Here is a 23,094-nt window from a genome sequence, read left to right as displayed (position 1 = left end):
AAGACACGATGGGGATTTCGGAGGGTATTTACACCAAAACTCAGTCTGCACCAATTCTTGTGAGTTTAATAAAACAGATAATGATATACAAGCAAGAAACACGTGACATCAAGTTGCTGTTTGCTACTATCAACATTTACAGTTTTACTGCACAAAAAAAAGAAGGATGCAAAATGCTTGAAATAAACATATAAATGTATCTAAAAAGCAAGAGTCTGGAGAGGAGAACCACTGCGCGCACACACACACACACACACACACACCACACGCGCACACACACAACCACACACACAATCATACACACACACACACACACACACACACACCACACCACACCACACCCCTCAGATCTTCAGATAAGAACTAGGAAATGACTGCACTCGCTGGAGGGCAGCCTGTGTGATAAAGCACTGAACAAATAAATTCAATTGAGTTAATGTGGGGCAATGAGAATCAGGGAATTAGATTGTGAGCAACGGAGTCATTATTACCAATTGACAACAAGTAAATGCTTGTGAGAAGAGGAAGGGCTGAATCAGTAGGACAATGTACTATTATTAGAACAGCTCCAGTGTGTGTGTATGGGAATGGTTATAATGCAGTTGCCTCTGGAATGATCTCACTTGTAGGGACACATTCTCCACAAGGTCAGCAGGAGTTTTCACTAACATTTGTTCTTAAATAAGAACATAATTTAGTAGTTAGCTCAAGATCACGACCCTTTGGAGTTCGGAATCCTAAATCTAAATGTATGAAAAGTGAACCTTTAAATGTTTCTTTCCATAGTGGCTTGTGGGAGTGGGAGTCAATGTCTAAACGTGAGTGAGTGAGTGAGTGAGTGAGTGAGTCCCTTACTCTCGACCTCGGTGAGGCTGCGCTGTGCTTTCTCAGTGTCCTCCCTCCTCCTGCGCAGGTCCTCCAGCTCGGCTCGCAGGAACTCCCCCTCGTCCAGCGCCTGCTGCTTCAGGTGCGTCTGCTCTGCCAGCTCCGCCTCCAGCTCACTGATCCTCCCCCGCAGGGCCTGGCACAGCCGGTGACTCTGCAGGGGTGCGGCATCATCACCACTCAAACAGGGCAGCTTGCTTCTTACACGGCTTCGTTGCACACATATACTGTTACTTACTAGATGGCATCTACAGCTATGGCCAAAAGTTTGGCATCACCCTACAGAATTAACAAATTTTGCTTCATAAAGTTGAATGGACACCTGGTGAACAATGTTACGTTAACATATTGAATTACATACCGCTTTGTAGCTTTTGCACATACAAAATTGAAAAAAAAATGTGACATTTCAAAATCTAACATGAAATACTGTACTACTGTTATGGCTTCCGGTAGACTTAGGCGATATCATTTTGTATTTTCTTGGACTACATGATGTTAAATAAAAAGATCTCATTTATGTTCTCATAGTTTTGTTTTTTTTGTTCTGTGTTAGCCTCTTTAAATCATTAGGCAAAATTAAAGTGGCTCACTAGAAAAAGGAACAGCTAGAAATAGAACATTCGAGCATTGCAGTTATAAGGATTCCCCTTTAATAGCAAGAATCACAAGAATGGCCAGCCACCATGGGAAGCATCAGCAGGAGAAAATGAAGGGCAGGGGTCACAAGACAAGCACATGTGAAACTGGAACACAGGAAATGACATCCACAAATAGCAGTGTGTCTTTCCTGTGCTTGAAGGCCCTCCCATACATTCAAACACAGGGCAGAAAGCAGCATGGGGAACAGAGAATACAAATTATAAAAAGTGAAAGACGCTTCCCTTAAGAAAATAAAAATGCAATTAGCAGTGCTGTGCTTTTGACCGGGAAAGTCACTGATGACACGTCAGTTCAGAAGCAGAAGAACTTCAATACAGTCTCGTGAGAACTCTGTACTGGGGATCTGAGAGCCAGCTAATTCAATACAGTCTCGTGAGAACTCTGTACTGGGGATCGGAGAGCCAGCTAATTCAATACAGTCTAGTGAGAACTCTGTACTGAGGATCGGAGAGCCAGCTAATTCAATACAGTCTAGTGAGAACTCTGTACTGAGGATCTGAGAGCCAGCTAATTCAATACAGTCTAGTGAGAACTCTGTACTGGGGATCTGAGGGCCAGCTAATTCAATACAGTCTAGTGAGAACTCTGTACTGGGGATCAGAGAGCCAGCTAATTCAATACAGCCTTACCTCAGCCTTGAAGGTCTCCAGCTCCTCCTTCAGAGCCCTGATGTCTCTGGATAGCTGCTCAATGAGACGGTCTCTGAGGGTAGAGGCAACAATTCATTTACATTGAACTGCACTTTCCGGTTCAGCACCACAGGGAGTTGGCGACACCTCCCATTGGTTTCCACAGGGATCCCTGTGGCAGCACTCGGGTACCGATACTGTAGCTCAAGGTGGCCAACAGATTTGCAGGAGATCGATAAAGAACCCCACACGTTCAATTCATTTATTCTATCCTCTTTTTTTCTTACATTTTGTTTAGACTAACATTTCAGACAACAAGTCTGAAAAACTGGATGGTCTAATTTCATAACCAAGTTTTTTTTCTTTAAAAAAAAAAAAAAAAAAATGATGGCACTTGTCAATTCAGTCCTTGTGACTTGAATGGCACAATGGCTTGGGCTACAGTCAGGCACAGTGTCAGCAAGCAGGCACCATGGGAGCTTCCCCTCACAGCTCTGCAAGACAGACCGAGAAGAGAGGCGAGAGAAGAGAGAGAACCTCAATCCTGACTTGAACACCTCATCCATGCCTCTTATTTAGTCCTAGGCTGCTCTCAAGCAGACTGTGTAGAGGTTTTGCACAGTAATTGTGATGTGGACTATTTTCCTCACTCTGCACGTGTTAGGGTTTCCCCTCCCTCCTACCGAACCTGAGTTTCTAACCCTAATCTATAAATCCCCCTGTTCTGTACATGAAGCCTGGTGGGAGCCCCTGCACGTACCTCCTTTACTGGCACGGCCAGGCTGCCAGGGAGACTCGGCTCTCCAGGCTGCCAGGGAGACTCTGCTCTCCAGGGAGACTCGGCTCTCCAGGGAGACTCGGCTCTCCAGGGAGACTCGGCTCTCCAGGGAGACTCGGCTCTCCAGGGAGACTCGGCTCTCCAGGCTGCCAGGGAGACTCGGCTCTCCAGGGAGACTCGGCTCTCCAGGGAGACTCGGCTCTCCAGGCTGCCAGGGAGACTCCACTCACTAGGGAGACCCAGCTCACCAGGCTGACTGCCAAGCACTCTGCAGGCGCTGTCCCTGGATTCACGCCCTCTTCCAAAGCACTCCCAACTGCCACTGGCAGAGGGAAAGCCATGGTGTTCAGGCTTGCTTACACAGGCTTTTCAGTTTTCAATTCTGAAAATGTGTTGTTTTGGAAACTCTCCCAATGCATTTCTCTCATTCGCAGTTCTCAATGATCGCCAGATTGTGTGTTCCCAGAACAGTGAAGCCCTGATGTGTGAGGGAGTGGAGCATGTAGGTTATATACAAATAGCACAGACAGAGCATTGAGCCACTGCACACACACACATACAGCATATGAGTATAATGTGTCATGAACAGTTTACAGGATTATACCCTAATGCAACATGAAAGGACTATAGGAGGCTTGGGATTTATTCTAAAAGTTGGAAGAGGATTTGTTAAAATCCAAAGCAGTATAGAGTGACTGAGAGAGATCAATGCAATAAGCTGAGCGAGCACAAAGCCACTTTTTATATCCAGGAACAGTGGCTTGAAACCTGGTTCCAGGAGACCTAGTTTGAGGCAACTTTGCTGTATCAAACCCCAAGTCCCCTGATGTGCCATGCAGTGGCCTGAATCCTAGTCTCCTGAAACCAAGTTCCAAGCCACAATGTGACTTTGTGTTCCCTCAGCCTTAGGATCGACACTTTGCTAAAATGCCAAAGATGAATTGCTGCAACATTATTATATAAAAAATAAAATAAAATAAACTAAACTGGGAAAGGGTAGCAGCAGCAGCAGCAGCAGCATCAGTAACTGCCGAGTTGCCTGTAACATGTACACAGAGCTGTCATGTCTGTGAATGTGAAGCACACTTACTTATCATCCTTGTACATCCCATTCTGACTGTTGAAATTAAACGGATCGCTGGCTGAAGAGGTTCCGAAGAGGTCGTCAAATTTGCTTTCAACATGAGTCTGGGAGAATACGAGATAAGAATGATAATGATAATGATAGAGAGTGGTGTTGTATCGGAGCGGAGAGGGAGGCTGGAGGAGTGCATGTAGGATCACTGATGAGACAGATTTACCAGTTCAAGCTGGGTTATGAAAAAAAAAAAAACTACACATGCCAGGATAAAACTATACTGAATATTTTGAGAGCATGCCACAGCACCACAGAATCACCCTAGATTGCATCAACCACCGAGCCGTGGTTATTCCTGAAATATGCTCTACTAAAACAGAGCTGTGACTTATCCCAGGAAGGGCACAGGCTGTTCAAATCAACCCCTTTGTTTTTTGTAGTTTTAGTTTACATGGATGGTAATCAGACACCCATTGCATAGCGGTTTGATCCATTCCTGGTTTTAATAAGACCCACCTGAGCTTGTTAGCGCTACGCTCTGGCTAATCAAGCTGGTAGTAAAACCTGGAATGGGTGAAACTGCTATGCAATAGGATTTTTGATTTCCATCCCTGGTTTATGAGTCAGTGTTTGAGTTTTGGGGTGCCAAAGCATAAATGATAATTTCAAACAAGCTGGAATCATATGGTGAACACAACTTAGTTCCCAATACCACCTTTGAATATATTTTTTCATGAAAACTTCAGATGGATGGAGATAATTATAGCATATGGCTTTCTCTATGACCCTGTTTGGAGCCCTGGTGCTCACCGGCTGCAGCGCAGTGTCCATGTCCACCAGCTCCTCGGTCTCCACGCTGGGCTCGTTGTCGGGGGAGGAGCTCTCCAGCGGGATCACCACCACCGGGCTGATGTGCTCCGACAGGGCCGAGGCACGCAGGAAATTCGGGGGGTTCTGAGAGGGACAGAGAGGCGCAGCTGTTAGAGCAGAAGATTCCTCAGCAGATCCCCAACACTCGTGCACACACTAGACGAAACATCGGTCTGCATGACTCTCCGATTTGACAGGAAAAGCAGTCCTCAAGATACAGCTTAAAAACAGAGTATGCAGAAGAGCAACTCCTGCCAAAAACTGTGATAATATACCAAAAAACAAGATGCAATGTTTGCAAACAAAACCAAACTAACAAATGCATGAGGACAAAAACTTTAATGCATATTGATCCCGACAGATCATGCAATCAATGAAGCCGGGAAGTGATAGATTACAGTAAAGTACATAATGCCATTTTCATGCTGCCCTTTTAAGTGCCTCAAATGACATTGTAAGCATTTCTAAGGCAGTGGCGGGATTTAGATTGGCTTCTGCCTGGATGACTAAAATTGACTGGGATTACAACTTACCTCTGGCAGCTGTGGGATCTGAATGAGCCTCTTGAAATACTGCAGGTTACTTGATCGGTAGAACAGATCCTTTAATCTAGGGCAGAAAAACAATATTGTCTACAGCATGTCTCAGGCGGTACAAAAAGCAAAGAGGTACTGTCTATAGCAAAACCTGGGGGATTTATTGATTTATTTAAATGGTCTCAACTATTGGCACTGGTCAATTTCAGGAACAGTCTAAAACAGTACTGAATGGGCATAGTGAGACTGAACTGCTTCCCCACCCCCTCCCAGAGAGAGGGGGCTCCCTCCAGTCCTGGACAGGCTAGAGGCTTGAGGAGACTGAACTGTTCTCTCATCCCCTGTGAGAAATGGAGACTGAACCACATTGGAGAAGATTCAGTCTCCAGTTGTGCCGATCCAGTGCCAGCATTGATTACAGAAAGAGAAGCACAAGGCTCTCCACGTACTTCCTGAACTGCTCCTGGAATCTGTCTCGGTGGCCTTGCAAGGTATCTGCAGGGAGACCTAGGAGGAAGCAGAGGAAGAGCAGCTGGTAAAGTCACTGCCACTGGAGTAGAAACGTAGCCCAGCATGCGCTGAGCTGGGACTTCATTCAAATAAACAGACACGCCTTTTAGCGCCTGTCTTCATCAGGTGAGTTTCGACCAAGTAGAAACTAAGTCAAGCAGACAAACGGTTGGAGAGTGCCTTCAGTACACTGATGAAGTAGCTGAAACACTTCTAGTTTTTACTTGAGCGTTTTGAAGTTATGAATGATTTTTTAACACTTAAATATCCCCAACACATTCAGGGTTAATAATGTTTGCACACGATACATGCATTTACAGGAACTGGGCGTCCTTACAGCAGAGGGTCATGGATTTCATAATGGGATCTAGGGGTGTGCTGTGAGTCCGCCCATGTCCTTTGAGGTGTGTAACATGTGTGTGTGTCAGCGCGTGTGAGCGCTCATGTAGGATTGCATGTGTGTGTGTGTGTCCGACAGTGCGTGCATGCGTGTGTGTGTGTGTGTGTCACTCACAGGAATGCAGTTTGAAGAGCAGTTTCACAATGTAGTCGTACAGATGGCTGCAGTCCAGGATGACCTGAATGAGGGGGGCCAGTCGACACTGACCAGCTGTCGTCACAGACACGGAGCGGGACATGTCCAGAGAGCTGAACACTGCAAGACAAGCAGGCACGCAGTTACAAGACTGATGCGAATCCCATTATTGTCACATACCAATACCTACCCACGCCTACACACACACACACACACAGTCTCTATCACGGTGCTCTCCTGCAACGCTGTTTATTTGAAACACAAGGTCCCAGAAGTAAAAAAACAAAATCAGAACAGCCTAAAGGGTTTGAAATGCGGCTGGAATTCTTTTTGCAAAAGGCTTGTTTAATATGCATCTGCGGTAAATGCAAAACACATCTGTCTCTTGAGGTTTCCCTCATTCAAAAGCATGACCACGGCAATCGACCGTATATTAAATATGAATAAATACATCTGGACAGCTGAACTTAAATGTCAAGTATATCATTTGAAGGCAGTTGTGTTCCTGTATACGGCTGGCTAAAGTCACTTTTGCGCAAGGTCCTTTCCTCACCTTGTAATATAAATACATGACACCGTTTTAGAAAAAATACATTTGTTGAGGATGTATTTATGATTCAATTCCAGTAAGCCTGTTTACTTCTCAATGCACTCCCAATACAAGTGTATAACAGAGGCCCCTTGTCAGAGCCGCCCCCTGCCCGAAGCAGCTGCTAGTGTTCAGTGTCAGGTTCAATCAGGTTGCACTGTACTCGTTCAGTATTTCTGTATTACAGCGGGCGTGTGTCCCTGAATGCCTTACTGTCTGTTTGCGGGAGCGAGCGAGCGTGCTGGGCAACTAGCTCCCAGGAGAATGTTTTCTTTCTAAACAGAGGTGTGGTTTCCTGAACCCAGATTTCCGGCTGCAGCAAAAAGCTCCCCTGTTTAGCTCCTGATGTCATCTGTTTGGGTTTCATCAGCTGGTGCAATCAGGGAGGGGGTGCTGGACGCAGGGCATGAGGGAGCAACAGCAGGGTGGCAGCTGCGAGAGTCTGTCCAGTCGCTCCGGCACTCCTGCCAGCAGAGGTGAACAGACCAGGCCTTACCCCCAGGTCCCAGTCCCCAGTCTTACCTGCCAGGAACAGGTTCAGCTCACACTCCAGATAGTCAAACATTTCCACCGTCATCTGGAAGCTGAAAACAAGTATTATAAAACTAAATTAATTCAAATAGACAAGATGTAATGCCTAGGTTTCAAGTCAGCTCTGGTCAGAAGTTTTGCATCACCTAGAATTTTAGGATTGAGACATAATTTAAATAACAACTATATGAACAATATTTAGATCTTTTATTTAAAATCATGTAATCAAAGAAACTACTAAATGATATCGCAAAAGTCTACCAGAAGCTACAATAGTAGTATAGTATTTCATGTTAGATTTCAAAATGTCACATTTGTCAGTTTTTCGTTACGTTTATGGAAAACTACAAAGCGATATGCAATTCAATATGTTAACGTGACATTATTCAACAGGTTTCATTCGACTTTATGAAGCAAAGGTTGTTAATTCTATAGCGTGATGCAAAACTTTTGGCCAGAGCTGTACATTGCAGATCTTAGCGATATAAACAGAAGCCCGGTTTTGAAACGAAGGGGAAGGAAAAAACACAAAACGTACAAGTTGTTGACGTCATTCTCGCCGGCCTCGTCCAGCTGCTTGTCTGTCATCATGAGGTTCCCAGGAAAGCGTGGGTTCTGAGAGAGAGAGAGAGAGAGAGAGAGAATCAGTCATGTGGTCAACACAGACACACAGATCCAGACAGTGGAAGAAACTAGGGAGATCATTTTTTTGATGCAAACAGGTGAGCAGATGGGGCTCAATTGATTTAATTCACACCAAAACAATGCTGCAGTACACCACCCTGCACACTTATCTTCCAGATGCTTTATATACACGACGGACCAAAGTGTCTGTCTGTGTCTGTGTCTGTGTGTCAGAGAGGGGCGGAGGGGTCATTTATAGTCTCGTTACCATGCTGTGCTATACATAGGTGTAGAACACAATACACCAATGTTACAAACTGTCACACTTCATCCTTGGGTAACCACAGAAATATGGTGTGTGTGTGTGTGTGCGTGTGTTTGTGCTTATTAAAGAGAACAGGATGTTTTGAGATCACGCTGTTTGAACGATGTGGCTGGAGGGCCTGACCTTGCTGTGGAACTCCATTTTGGTGATGAGCAGTTTGAGGTAGATGCTGCACAGCTTGCCGTATCCCTCGCTCAGATGCCCCTGAGCACAGAGAAAGATGCAGGTTAGCTCTCCAGGTACTTTATTTTCATTCTCCGTTGCTCTGGAAAACTGAACACATTCCAAAGCCTAGTACACAAACTACAGTAATTACACTAAGCACCTACACACAATACTGATATTAAAAAAATTTAAAACTGAACAAGCTACGAAGACTTTAAAACATGTGGGGCTCAGCCCAGCCAGTCCCTCTCCCCTCTCCTTACCCACATCCTGCTCATATCACTCAAGTCTGCCTTGTTCCTCATGGAGTCTTTCAGGACCTGAAGAGCAGAGAGAAGGATGCTGGAGTCACAACAGCGCAGGCAGAGAAGCTCAGATCTGCAGTACAGACACATCTCCATGGCAACCGCACATTTAAAGGAACGCTCAGGAGCTTACTGAGCTCTGCTGTACTGTTCTCATTGAAATTCAAACAGCGGACACTGCACGGGAATCCCTTGATGGCCTGCCTGCCTGTGTTAAAACTGCAATTAGACAAATTGCTATCACCTTCTTCCAATGTATCGGCCATTGCACAAGCCAAAACGTCTGTCTGTTACCCTAGAATTGTGACTGAGCATTCGGAAGCCATCATTTCCATCTGTAACAACATGTCAAAAGCCAGAGTCCTATCTAGTGGACGTCGGTGTACAGACCCGCCTATAACCACACTGAATTTCCCCCCTGGTTCTGCGGTCCAGCCCTGGAACATGCTCCGGGGAGTCGGACTCACGCTGTGGTGGCCGTCACGCAGCAGCTTGTGGAAGACGTGGCAGAACTTCCAGCAGAGAACGGCGTTGCTGGAGAGGGGGAGCCGGTGGACTGCGGCCCAGAACGTGAGCGCGCCCTTCTCGTGATGCGTCCCCAGGATGCAGGGTGAGGGCCGGCTGTTAAGGAAAACCCTGCAGCATAGACGCACTGTAAAGCTGGAGAGAATGACTGGGCCATCCTTCAAACAAACCTTGAGACTGGGTGAGTAAAACTGTCAGTATGCGGTTTTTGTATTAAATTAAAAACACACACACACACACACACACACACACACTCTCTGGAGAAACAGGTGGGGGGGGGGGGAATACACTCTAGATTACTAACCAGTATTCTGGGCAAGGTTAAAAAAAGGGGGCTTGGGTTATGGGACAATGATCTACCTTTCACTCTGGCTCTGGCATGTGTTTGAAGTTATGGATGATTAAAAGTCTTGGGGCCCCTCAGCACATCCAAACCTCACAGCTGCTTCTGCCCTGCCCCTGCCTCACAGTCCCCTCACACTCACACACTGTGCAAAGGATATTCCTGGCATGCTTCTCCTTCACAGCAACCTCTTGAGCATTAATGGCCTTGTTGATGCTGACAGCCTGTAGAAAAAAAAAAGAGAAACTGAAATGCAATTCAATTCAATTTCAATAAAGTGCATGCGTTAAAAATAAATAAAGTGGTTCTGCTTTATTCATTAATGGCTTGGTCTTCAAATGTTTTTAGCATTCCTTTTGAACTGCATAACGGACCATTCCATGATGCGTTTGTTGCACTGCTCATCAATATCAGATTTTTTTTTGGCTGATCTGTCTATCGTAATACACTGTAGTTTGATCAAACTTTTAGGCTTGTCAGTAGTCTGATATTGAAGACTTATCCAGAGTGACACACCTTACAAAACTCCAGAAAGCTTCACTGCCTTCTCCTGTACCAACATCAATTAAATGTATTCGCTCCGTTTTCAAGGTCAGGTTTAACAAAGGGCCTGACGTGTGGTTCAAACCTTAACAGGTCAGCTCCCGCAGGCAATAGAATGGCTATGCAATTAACTTGAGATAATCTGAATCAATAATTCATGTTCCTGTTACATTATCATCCATCTAACATCTGGGGCTGGGTAAGACAGAGCGAGCTGTAGCTGGGGCTCGCTCACACATTCACAGCCACCTGTTCAATGCAACCTGGCTACTGACACTGACGCCACTTCAAATTCATACAGCGCTCCACATGTCAGACACACTGAAAATAAATACAGCAAAAGAAGAAAAATGATTATGTAGATAAATACAGGAACTCAAAAGTACAAAACACAAAGAGGTCATAATACAAACTCCCACACAAGCGGCTTATTTCTGAAAATCTCTTATTTTAGAAGCATGATGGTATCTGATGTGATGGCACAATGGGGTACAGTCATCTCTGGGTTAGAATCACTCACCATGATTAACTAGCACTTTCTGCAGCTGTTGAAAAAAATGACACTGTGCATGGGCAATGGTCTATAGACGTGTGTGATTGCTCTATTGTGTTCCGAGGCACACCTACAGTACGTATCGTACAGAAACTATCCCATCACTCCAATAGCCTTGACCTTGCAGGAGGGTCACCTTCCTTCCTTCCTTCCATGCTTGCTTGTTTGACACCATGCTTTTTTACAGGCGGATGAATGCTAGCACAAGCATGAGATTCAAACTGGTTAAAAATGTACGACCCCAGCTTCTTCTCATGAAATATTCACACTGGTAAAACTACGCCATGGGGAGCAAGAGCGCAGCTTTGATGAGAGTGATGGAGCAAAGGGCAACTACTGTAAAAAGAACCACCCCAGGGTAAAAGCATTAGCGAGCGGAGTGACACAAAGAGTGCGCAGCATGCCATGAGCACTGGACACAGTCGACTCTGTGTTCACCGGGTTTCGCTGCAGGGGGCGCTCAAGGGACACCCTTGCGAGTCATGTGGCCATTTATTCAGTAAGCAGTACCTGCCGTTTTTATTTATACGATCAGGATTGAAATCCGGAAGGGCGAGGGTATTTGGTAGTTATGCTCCCTGCCTTTAGGATGCTGGCACGGTTGGAGCTTTTTAATCTGTTCCAGTTGCTTGTTATTTCTCAGCTGGATTGCTTGGCCGTTGGCTTCCTTTTTATTTGTTGGTTTTATTGTGAAGCGCCCCGGGATGCTTTGCATGAAGAGCGCTGTATAAAAATAAGTTGTATTGTATCAGTGAATCCGTCTGAAGGGTGCCTGTTGTATCCAGCAGTCACGGCTTCCATGTTTATGAATAACTGCATGTGTTTCCGCTAACTTCCGTGAACTAATTGCACTTCCGGCTGGTTTCACAGACCCACTAATCTTACTTGCCAGTCGCTTATTGATTTTGCAAAACTCACAACCAACCACAATTTATGGACAAATTCACATTGATTCCCAGTAACAGCACATTGCTAAAGTACTGAACAGACTGAGTGGCCGATATCCCAGAGTTTAGTTTCAGTGAATGGCTACCCGCTTGGTTCGTAGTAAACTGAGCAGGAGAGCTCGGAGCTTGCCCGACACGCCAGGGCAGGGTTCCTGGAGATGCGGAGGGAGTGGGAGAATTGAAACAAGACAATAGAGATTAGAAGCGCAGAGGGACAGGGGGCCGGCTGTGATGCTGGAGGAGTAAAGAAGAGCTTTGAGATTCAATGGAAACTCATGAGTCAGTCCGAGGAACTGGAACCAATGGGCATGGCTTCCGCAGAGCTGCCCAATAAAGTCGATCAACACAGTGCCAGGCTAGGCAGTCTAGTCCAGCACAGGATTCTGTGCATCGCGGTGTCCGAAGCAACACCTAGAAACAAGCACTGTGCTGGCTGGGGTCTAGGTTAAAAGCGCACAAGACAATCCACATGTGGGCATTCTGTGTCCCTTTACTTCTCTTGCTCACTGATGGGACTAGGCGCTCCAGCAGCATTTGACACAGTGGAGTTGGTCTACTTTAATGATCCCAACAGTACCGGTCTGTTGCACTGTATTTTGTATTTTGTGTAGCAGTGTTAAAAAGCTGATCAGTATGTCACCCAGGCTAGGGGAAACCACAGCTGGATCAATACACAGTTCAAGATCACCAGTATCCAGATCTGCCACTGTTTAGATTATCAGACCAAGTGTTGCTTTAAACATCAAAATAAAATGTTCTCACACAAAAACTAACCGCAGTGCTCCTGCAGCAATGCAGGAAAAGAGCACTGTCTTTCATAATGAGTGTGCTGGCAACAACTGTACTCTCACTCTTAATCACAGGACACACACACACACACACACACACACACACACACACACACCTAGCCCTGGCACCAGGACGGATGCTCTGCAATGATCTGAGCTGACTGCACGGCACACCGCTGTGTCAGAAAGCTGCTCCAGCATGAACTCTCCACCTGGATTTCCACACAGCTCAACGAGAGGATGGAGTGAAAGTCAATGGAATGGGATCTGACCTAGATAGGAAGCATGCCCACACACAGCGAAACTAAAAATAGGAAAAGTGCAACAGGGCTTATTATTGCAATGATAACAGAGCCTCCAGGTGGATAAATCTGTCCATTCAGATATTAGTCACTTTAATATTTTCAGAGAAAGCAGGATGCTCTTCAGGGTATCTGAATCTAGGGCATGGGGACCGTTTTGCAGGAGTACTGTTGACATCTACTTGGTTGGTCAAACGAAGGCACAGTGGGGTCTACTCAATAGATCTCATCAGTGGCAGACCTAAATGCCGTCATTTAATTAATTAAAACAGGGCCTAAACAGTAACAGTGGCGTTATTAAGATCTATTAACTAGACCCAAGTGTCATTTGTTACAGGAAGTTATTCTACTGTATATTCGGCAGGGCAGTATGTAGGTAATGGCACAGACACTTGATTAGCTGAGCTATCCAAAGCTATGTCTTGATAAGTGCTTGTCTGATTTTGATGTAAATCTGCAGAAACGTTTTTTATGACATTTTCCCACATGCTGGGATCATCCCATGTAAATCCTTGGCAGGGGACACACTGCAAGCACCATCCTGATATCGGGCCAGTATCTGAAGGCAGATGTTACAGACCTATGATTCAATCCAATTGATCTAAAACGGTGGCAGGTCTCAATAACGGCATTGCTTAAATCATTAAAAGGGGATCTTTGTGAAGACCAACCCTAAAAGAGTGTATGAGGAGCCTTCGTGTGTTTTTGTCATTGAAAGCCAGTCAAATGCCTGTCTTGGTCCTATTTTAATATTTAAAACACTGGTGGTTTAACATTATATGTTAAAATGATCAATTTATAAAAGGTGATTTTAAAATCGTCTTTCTACCAACGCAACGTTATTGACATTTTAAATGCACTTCTAAATTGAAACTGTATCACTGTATCAAAGCTCACAACGATAAAGAAACAGGGCCACGCAAGAATCTGTTGGGAAACACCTTCCAGTCTGCATGTGCAAGAAGGCAACAAGCTGCAAGCAGAAAGTTACAACAGACAGACCGAGAAAAAAAAAAACCGCACGGGGTTAATGGCAATCAGCTTCACACTCACACTGGATTGCTCTAGCAATATTCAAGGTATAGCCCTGCTCCTAGTAAAACTATATTACTAGATACTAAACTACAGCAGTGTGCACATTGATTACAACACCCCATTGCTTCTGTTGTGCATGTGAAATCACACCACTGGAACTGAAAATCTTGGACATCGTCAAAATAGGCAAATTAGTGATTGTTTAATTCAATTGATGACTTTAATAGGCCACACATGCAATTAATTTTAAATAGTAAGAGAAAAGGAACACATTGCCACAAATGGTAAAATGCAGGAGACTTTTTAGAAGTTGTTCAAGATTCCTAATTAAAACACAAAGTGGTCTAACATTTTCACACATGGAAATTGAAATTCGGACACCTTGAGATTTTAATGCAGGTAGGTATATCACTCACTCACTCACTCATACCCATCATGCCTACTGACACATAGGGCAGCAGCAAAGGTTCTCCATTGTGAGCGGTCCTTGGCAATTCTCTCCACAGAGCCCCAGGATTGACCCATCTGTTTCAGCTCTGCCTCCACAGTTCTGCGCCAGGTTGTTTTTGGTCGCCCACATTTCCTTTGGCCTTCAGGTGTCCATTGTAATGCAATTCTGGTGATGCTGCAGCTTTCCTTCCGAAGAACATGCTCAACCCAGTTCCACCTCCTTCTGGTCATGATGGTTTTCATGTCTTCCTGTTTGAGTTTTTGAAGAAGGTCCTTGTTTGAGATAATTTGAGGCCATAAGATCAGCGTAAATTTTCCTGAGGTGGTGTGAAAGCTGGACAATTTCCTAAGATGGTCACCCGCCAGCATGCTGAACCATATAGAAGTGTAGATAACATGCAGCTTTGGTATATTTTGAGTTTAGTTTTCCTACTGTACAATTGTGACTTCCAGATCCGTTTCAATTGGATGAACGCTGGTCGTGCTTACCCTAGTCTATTTCCAATGTCCTTGCCGGCTCCACCATCTCTGCAAACGATGCTCCTAAGCTATGGGAATTCCTCTGTAGAGGTGAACACATGTTGCCCGAGAGTTATAGGCACTAGCTTTGCAGGGTTTACTGACATTACATTCGTCTGATAGTCCAACTTGCTGTCCAAAGGTACTGAGCCTTTCAGTTTTTTCTTGCAGGTGAGCTATTGTATGTGATAAAAGGGCTAGGTCATCTACATAATCGAGATCTTCAAGATCAGAAAATGGTGTCCACCTAATCCCTTTTCATTGGTCCTCTGTGGTACGTTGGAGTAACCAATCAATTACAATGTTGAAAAGGACAGCTGACATTACACAGCCTTGTCTCACACCGGACTTGACTTGGAAACTGATCTCACTCGTTCCCACAGTACAAGTGAAGTTCTGATAGAACTGCTTTATGATATTTACCATATGGATAGGGATACCATGTCATCTTAAGATTTTCCATAGGCTTTCTCTGTGCACGTTATCAAAAGCCTTCTCAAAGTCTATGAAGTTCACATAGAGCTGCCGGTGCCACTCAGTACACTGTTATGATATTACGAAGGGTGAAGATATGATCAATACATCCGCATTTGCTTCTAAACTGTTGATTGCAGATGATGTCTGTTGCATTATGATCTTACAAAAGATCTTAATAGGAACTGAGAGAAGTGAAATTCCTCGCCAGTTATTACAATCCCGCAATGACCCTTTCTTAGGGAGTTTAATTATTGTCCCTTTACACCACTCACTGTGTTCTTTCAGATTGCTTTAAACAGGGGGATGAGGCTGCGGGCTGCTACTTCAGGGTTGATCTTGAGTAGTTCAGCATTAATCTGATCCTGTCCAGGAGCTCTTCTGGGATTTCATGGCTCTGATTACCTCCTCCCTTACCGGGGGGATCAGTGTGATGCCCAGTCTTAAACAGGAGCTGGAAACACTGGTTCTGGTCTGTTGAGCGTTTCTTGAAAGTGCTCAACCCATCTTTTCTCTTGTTCCTTTTTATTGGTGAGGAGCTTGCCCTGTTTGTCAAGCACATATTAATGTTTTGCCGTTTCCCGCAGATCTGACGAGGAATGCGGAACACTGCTCCCTGTTGCTTTGGGCTGCATCCTCTGCTTCGGATGCCAGCTCATCAATAAACTTCCTTTGATCAGCTCTTGTTGATCGTTTCACTTGTCGGTTTATTTCACGGTACTGTTCTTGGTATCTGTCTTTCAAACGCTGAGACTTTTCTTTTCTGCTTTTTTCTCTCATCAGTGATTTTCCAGGTCTCAGGGCTCAGCCATGCTTTATGGTGTTTCTTCATGTAGCCTAAAATGAACCTGCCTGTTTTGGTGTATGCTGTAGCAACCTTTCCCCATTCTTCATTAATATTGGAGATCTGTCTTTCCCCATTCTTCATTAATATTGGAGATCTGTCTTTCTTCATCTTCATTTTCCTCTGTGTTTATGAGGGTCTGAAACCTGTTCTGTAGCTTACCAACATGGGAACGTCTAGACGTCCTTGTGTTCTAGTTGGCGGTCCAGTGCGTTTGAGTTTCAGTTTAATTATGCTGTCACTAGGTGACGGTCGTTACCAATGTCTGCTCCTCGTTTCACTCTTGCATCTTGCAAGGCTCGTCTCCACTTTATCATGAAGTGATCAATTTGGTTCTTGTCTCTTCCATTAGGAGAGTGCCAGGATATTTTGTGAATATTTCTGTGGGGGAAAGGGTTCCACCAATCACCAGGTTATTTATGCCACAGAGATCAACCAACATTCATAACTCCACATCCATTTTTTCCCCATTGATCTCTCATTCCCTTTGTTGTCTGCTCCTACCTTAGCGTTGAGATCTCCCACAACTACAAGTATGTTGTGCGCTGGAGTCACGCCCGCCTCTGCTTGAAGCCTGACATAAAAGTCATCTTTCTCCTCTAGATCTGCTTCATTAGTTGGGGCGTAGCACTGAATTACTGTCACCTTGGTGTATATACCCCAGTGTACCTGGTAGGTATATACAAGGATATAAAGGACAACTCTTGAGGTGTTCCAATACATTTGCACACGACCGTATTAAACAAACAAACAAAAAATGTGTTTCAAATAACCTTACATAAGTGTATGTTTTGTTGTAGCCTATTTTGTCCATAAAAAACAACACACACACACACACACACACACACACACACACACAGAGTCTGGAGAGCAGGCTTTTGAAATCTCCCTGGGTTTCCTGTGCAGATGGTAGAGCCTCAGAGACACAGAGAATCTTTGGGGTGAATGACCCATCCCCACCCCTGTTTAAACCGGAAGTGCTGATTAGATTTAGATCACTGGTAAGTAAACAGCCAAGGCCTGACCTGAACGGAGATTGTGTAACCCGGGCTGCTGAGGGGGGAGGAAGACAAAACACACGCAGGCAGCTTTGTTGATTACAAATACAAGACAGACGGCCATATTCACATACCATTTACCACCAGGGTTGCAATATATATCTTTGAAAAGGAAAAAATAAAAGGAACAACTGCATTGCAATACATGAGCACCTGTGGGACTCGGCACAGCCATATCTCTAGAAACACACTGGCCTGGCATGCATGCACCTGTCTGCAGAGCCACACACAGCACAGGTGTGCAGGACTGCAGAGCCACACACAGCACAGGTGTGCAGGACTGCAGAGCCACACACACACACACACACACACACACACACACACACACACACACACACACACACACAGCACAGGTGTGCAGGACTGCAGAGCCACACACACACAGGTGTGCTGGACTGCAGAGCCACACACAGCACAGGTGTGCAGGATTGTACTTGGTATGGTTTGCACACTGCATTGCTTCACAGTGCACGTGGATGTTTGGGCAGTGTAATTTCAGCAAACCGAGGCTCCAGTATCAAATATTTTCATTTTGACAGCTTAAGAATTCTTTACATTAACACATACAGTCCACTCCAGTGGTTTTCAACCTTCTTTAATAAACTGTAGCCCTTCTGTCCGAAGGTTTCTGCTCACACACCCCTTTACAATGTTCCCTCTACTGAATGCCACCACAGTTACAATGAAAGGCAGAATAATCTGATTAACACATTTATCTTTTTCAGTTTATTTAAGATATAGTTTATGTTACAACAGGCTGTAAACTTTGCGCTCCTAAACAAAAATGAAACAGTTATGCACAGTGGTTTAGAGATAATATGTACTGTTAAATGTGTTGAAGATCATCATTTTCTTTTACGTTCATTTTTATTCTTGCATTCGAGTCATCCTGCGTTGTGGGAGTGGAGATCTTTCCACTCTCGTCAATCGAATTGCTAACCGATATACAGTCGTGTGCCAATGTATTAGAACACCTCACGATTTGTCATTTATGTGCTTTATATACCTGCCTGCATGAAAACCTCTGGGGGTGAGAATTTCAATTCACGGTCAGTTATCAGTGATACAGAAACAACAGGCACTCGTGTGTGAAAATGTTACACCACTTTGTGCTTTAATTAGGCATCTTAAACAACTTCTAAAAAGTCTCCTGCATTTTACCATTAGTGGCAATGTGTTCCTTTTCTCTTACTATTTTGAATGAATTGCAGGTGTGACCTATTATAGTCATCAATTAAATTAGACAATCAATAATTTGCCTATTTCCAATATTTTCAGTTCCAGTGGTTTGATTTCATATACTATAACTAAACACAGAAGCAATGAGGTGCTCTAATCAATGTGCACACTGCTGTAGTTCACAAGCTGGGAGTCCTAGAGTCACACAAACATAAGACCAGAAGGAAGTTCACACAGGCTTTATTTTTCCACAGCTGTATTTGAGACAAATAAAAGTTACCGAGTCAAATTGACTTATTTACAGACGTGCTCAAATTTGTTGGTACCCCTCCACAAAAAATGAAGAATTCACAATTTTCTCTGAAATAACTTGAAACAAACAAAAGTAATTGGCATCCACCATTGTTTATTCCATATTTAATAGAAATCAGACTTTGCTTTTGATTTTTTATTCAACATAATATTGTAAATAAGAAAACAAATGAAAATGGCATGGACAAAAATGATGGGACCGCTAACCTAATATTTTGCTGCACAACCTTTAGAGGCAATCACTGCAATCAAACGTTTTCTGTAGCTCTCAATGAGACTTCTGCACCTGTTAACAGGTAGTTTGGCCCACTCTTCCTGAGCAAACTGCTCCAGCTGTCTCAGGTTTGATGGGTGCCTTCTCCAGACTGCAAGTTTCAGCTCTTTCCATAGATGTTCGATAGGATTCAGATCAGGACTCATAGAAGGCCACTTCAGAATAGTCCAATGTTTTGTTCTTATCCATTCTTGGGTGCTTTTAGCTGTGTGTTTTGGGTCATTATCCTGTTGGAGGACCCATGACCTGCGACTGAGACAGAGCTTTGTGACACTGGGCAGTACGTTTCGCTCCAGAATGCCTTGATAGTCTTGAGATTTCATTGTGCCCTGTACAGATTCAAGGCACCCTGTGCCAGGCGCAGCAAAACAGCCCCAAAACATAACCGAGCCTCCTCCATGTTTCACTATAGGTACGGTGTTCTTTTCTTTGAAAGCTTCATTTTTTCGTCTGTGAACATAGAGCTGATGTGACTTGCCAAAAAGCTCCAGTTTTGACTCATCTGTCCAAAGGACATTCTCCCAGAAGGATTGTGGCTTGTCAATATGCATTTTAGCAAATTCCAGTCTGGCTTTTTTTATGTTTTTCTGTCAAAAGTGGAGTCCTCCTGGATCTTCTTCCATGGAGCCCACTTTCGCTCAAAAAGCGACGGATGGTGCGATCAGAAACTGACGTACCTTCACCTTGGAGTTCAGCTTGTATCTCTTTGGCAATTATCCTTGGTTCTTTTTCTACCATTCGCACTATCCTTCTGTTCAATCTGGGGTCGATTTTCCTCTTGCGGCCGCGCCCAGGGAGGTTGGCTACAGTTCCATGGACCTTAAACTTCTTATTAATATTTGCAACTGTTGTCACAGGAACATCAAGCTGCTTGGAGATGGTCTTGTAGCCTTTACCTTTACCATGCTTGTCTATTATTTTCTTTCTGATCTCCTCAGACAACTCTCTCCTTTGCTTTCTCTGGTCCATGTTCAGTGTGGTGCACACAATGATACCAAACAGCACAGTGACTACTTTTCTCCATTTAAATAGGCTGAATGACTGATTACAAGATTGGAGACATGTGTGATACTAATTAAAGAAACTAATTAGTTTGAAATATCACTATAATCCAATTATTTATTATCTTTTCTAAGGGGTACCAACAAATGTGTCCAGGCCATTTTAGAATATCTTTGTAGAATAAGCAATAATTCATCTCTTTTCACAGCTTCTTTGCTTTATTCTATGACCTACCAAAGGCATGCAAGTATACACGATAAAATAGCTTTTAATTTCATCACTTTTCAGGAGGAATGATGCATTATTTCAATGAGCTGTAAGGGTACCAACAAATTTGAGCACGTCTGTATCTCCCCCCCCTCCCCCAATTAAAACTGTTCAGGGCAAGTTATCTACAGAACAGAGGCTTATCTCTTCTGCCTTTAGAAGGACGATCTCAAACATGATCCTCAGCAATAATACAAACTCAATAAACAAACAAACAAACAAACAAACAAACAAACTCAAAAGATACAAACAGATAACACTGCAATTCCTGAATCAAGCCTATTATAAGAGGTAGGTTATATATATATATATATATATATATATAAATTCCAAATAAAAATATTGTCATTTAGAGCATTTATTTGCAGAAAATGACAACTGGTCAAAATAACAAAAAAGATGCAGTGTTGTCAGACCTCGAATAATGCAAAGAAAATAAGTTCATATTCATTTTTAAACAACACAATACTAATGTTTTAACTTAGGAAGGGAACATTGTCAGAGCAGAAGGAAGCAAGTTTTCTTCCAGGACAACCTTGATTCATGCGTCCTTCACAAAGACAAATCTGCCCGATTCCAGCCTTGCTGAAGCACCCCCAGATGAGTCCAATTTTCAGCTTTGCCCAACATCTGGTCGTCTAATGGTTAGACGGAGACCTGGAGAGGCCTACAAGCCACAGTGTCTCGCACCCACTGTGAAATGTGGTGGAGGATCAGTGATGATCTGGGGGTGCTTCAGCAAGGCTGGAATTGGGCAGCTTTGGCATGAATCAAGCCAAGTACAAGGTTGTCCTGGAAGAAAACTTGCTTCCTTCTGCTCTGACAATGTTCCCCAACTCTGAGGATTGGTTTTTCCAGCAGGACAATGCTCCATGCCACACAGCCAGGTCAATCAAGGTGTGGATGGAGGACCACCAGATCAAGACCCTGTCATGGCCAGCCCAATCTCCAGACCAGAACCCCATTGAAAACCTCTGGAATGTGATCAAGAGGAAGATGGATGGTCACAAGCCATCAAACAAAGCCGAGCTGCTTGAATTGTTGCGCCAGGAGTGGCATAAAGTCACCCAACATCAATGTGAAAGACTGGTGGAGAGCATGCCAAGACGCATGAAAGCTGTGCTTGAAAATCAGGGTTATTCCACCAAATATTGATTTCTGAACTCTTCCTAAGTTAAAACATTAGTATTGTGTTGTTTAAAAATGAATATGAACTTATTTTCTTTGCATTATTCGAGGTCTGACAACACTGCATCTTTTTTGTTATTTTGACCAGTTGTCATTTTCTGCAAATAAATGCTCTAGTGGTTAAAGAAAAGGGCTTGTAACCAGAAGGTCCCCGGTTCAAATCCCGGCTCAGCCACTGACGCATTGTGTGACCCTGAGCAAGTCACTTAACCTCCTTGTGCTCTGTCTTTCGGGTGAGACGTAATTGTAAGTGACTCTGCAGCTGATGCATAGTTCACACACCCGAGTCTCTGTAAGTCGCCTTGGATAAAGGCATCTGCTAAATAAACAAATAATAATAATAATAATAATAATAATAATAATAATAATAATAATAATAATAATATTTGGAATTTGGGAGAAATGTTGTCAGTAGTTTATAGAATAAAACAAAAATGTTCATTTTTCCCAAACACATACCTATAAATAGTAAAACCAGAGAAACTGATAATTTTGCAGTGGTCTCTTAATTTTTTCCAGAGCTGTATATATATATTTATACAGTGGTAGGCCTACCGTTTGCCTCCATAAAAGGCTACAGGCTTTTCATTGAGATCCTGGACTTGTTTTATGAGCAGGTTTCCTTGTAGTGGAGTCAGAGTTACTGCCACAGACCCCAGAGCACCTCTCCCGTCCCAGGCCTGGTTCACTGTGTCCTGTACACTATTCTCTGTGTCGAGTTCAGTTTCACATTCTCTTTGTGCTTAATTTAGATTATCTGCCCACATCCTCTTAAAGTTCAAACCGTGTCATGTGAAACAGAGTGGGTATTTTTACAAAGTATATTTTTAAATAAACAAAACAAAAAAAGTCTGTGGTACCCCCAGGTATCAGAACATATTACACAAGCAACCGATGAAGCTCAAATCTAGCTCAAAACTCAGGTGACACCAGCTGTTTTCCCCCTAAAAGTCTTTAGAATGTCACACATCACATGTTGCTTAAGTAAAGAGCTTGGTTTGTCCACAGCGGTCCACGATTCCTGTAAGAGACAGGTCCTTTTGCTGCAATGCACTGTGCTCTACCCTCTAACCAAACTCCCTCCCACGTTGTTTTGTATCAACACAACTGTTTGCATTTGTTTCTGATTGAGTCATGAGACACGGTTTTGGATAAAATATAATTCCACAGATTATCAAATAAATAAATGGATAGGGAACCTTCCAGCAGTTTGAAATCAACTACATATCAGCTCAGGGACCCGAGTGTTTGAGTTCCTGCCTTGAGTGTCCAGAGTTCAGTCTGGCTAGCAGGTGTTAAAGAGCAGAGCGGAGATCGCAGTAATGGAGATGGGGGGCGGCTGCAAGCCCCTAGCAGCCCCAGCAGCGAGACACTCGGGCAAAGGACTCAGCAGAGCAAACCTGACACCCTGTACTTGTACTGCGGATAGGCATGAGAAGAAAAGGCTGTCCATTCAATAAAACACTTC

General features: G+C 43.9%; 1 protein-coding gene across 2 annotated transcripts in view; it reads right to left on the bottom strand.

Annotated features, from left to right (window-relative positions):
* LOC117429441 (huntingtin-interacting protein 1-like) overlaps positions 1–23,094 on the bottom strand; it is a 45,690-nt gene that overhangs the window by 11,802 nt on the left and 10,794 nt on the right. For both annotated transcript variants that reach the window (XM_058998260.1, XM_058998261.1), the window contains exons 2-14: positions 10,052–10,115; positions 9,491–9,633; positions 8,982–9,038; positions 8,677–8,757; positions 8,143–8,219; positions 7,596–7,657; positions 6,464–6,604; positions 5,889–5,946; positions 5,437–5,512; positions 4,844–4,987; positions 4,046–4,143; positions 2,178–2,250; positions 856–1,039 (exon numbers count right to left, since the gene is read on the bottom strand). In XM_058998260.1, the coding sequence (XP_058854243.1) occupies positions 856–1,039; positions 2,178–2,250; positions 4,046–4,143; positions 4,844–4,987; positions 5,437–5,512; positions 5,889–5,946; positions 6,464–6,604; positions 7,596–7,657; positions 8,143–8,219; positions 8,677–8,757; positions 8,982–9,038; positions 9,491–9,633; positions 10,052–10,115 (1,258 nt within the window). The remainder of the gene's footprint in view (positions 1–855; positions 1,040–2,177; positions 2,251–4,045; positions 4,144–4,843; positions 4,988–5,436; positions 5,513–5,888; positions 5,947–6,463; positions 6,605–7,595; positions 7,658–8,142; positions 8,220–8,676; positions 8,758–8,981; positions 9,039–9,490; positions 9,634–10,051; positions 10,116–23,094) is intronic.

Source organism: Acipenser ruthenus, chromosome 24 (assembly GCF_902713425.1).
Source record: "Acipenser ruthenus chromosome 24, fAciRut3.2 maternal haplotype, whole genome shotgun sequence".
Taxonomy (NCBI): Eukaryota; Metazoa; Chordata; class Actinopteri; order Acipenseriformes; family Acipenseridae; genus Acipenser; species Acipenser ruthenus.
The sequence above is the reverse complement of the archived record's forward strand: the minus strand, read 5'-3'. Positions and strand labels throughout refer to the sequence as shown.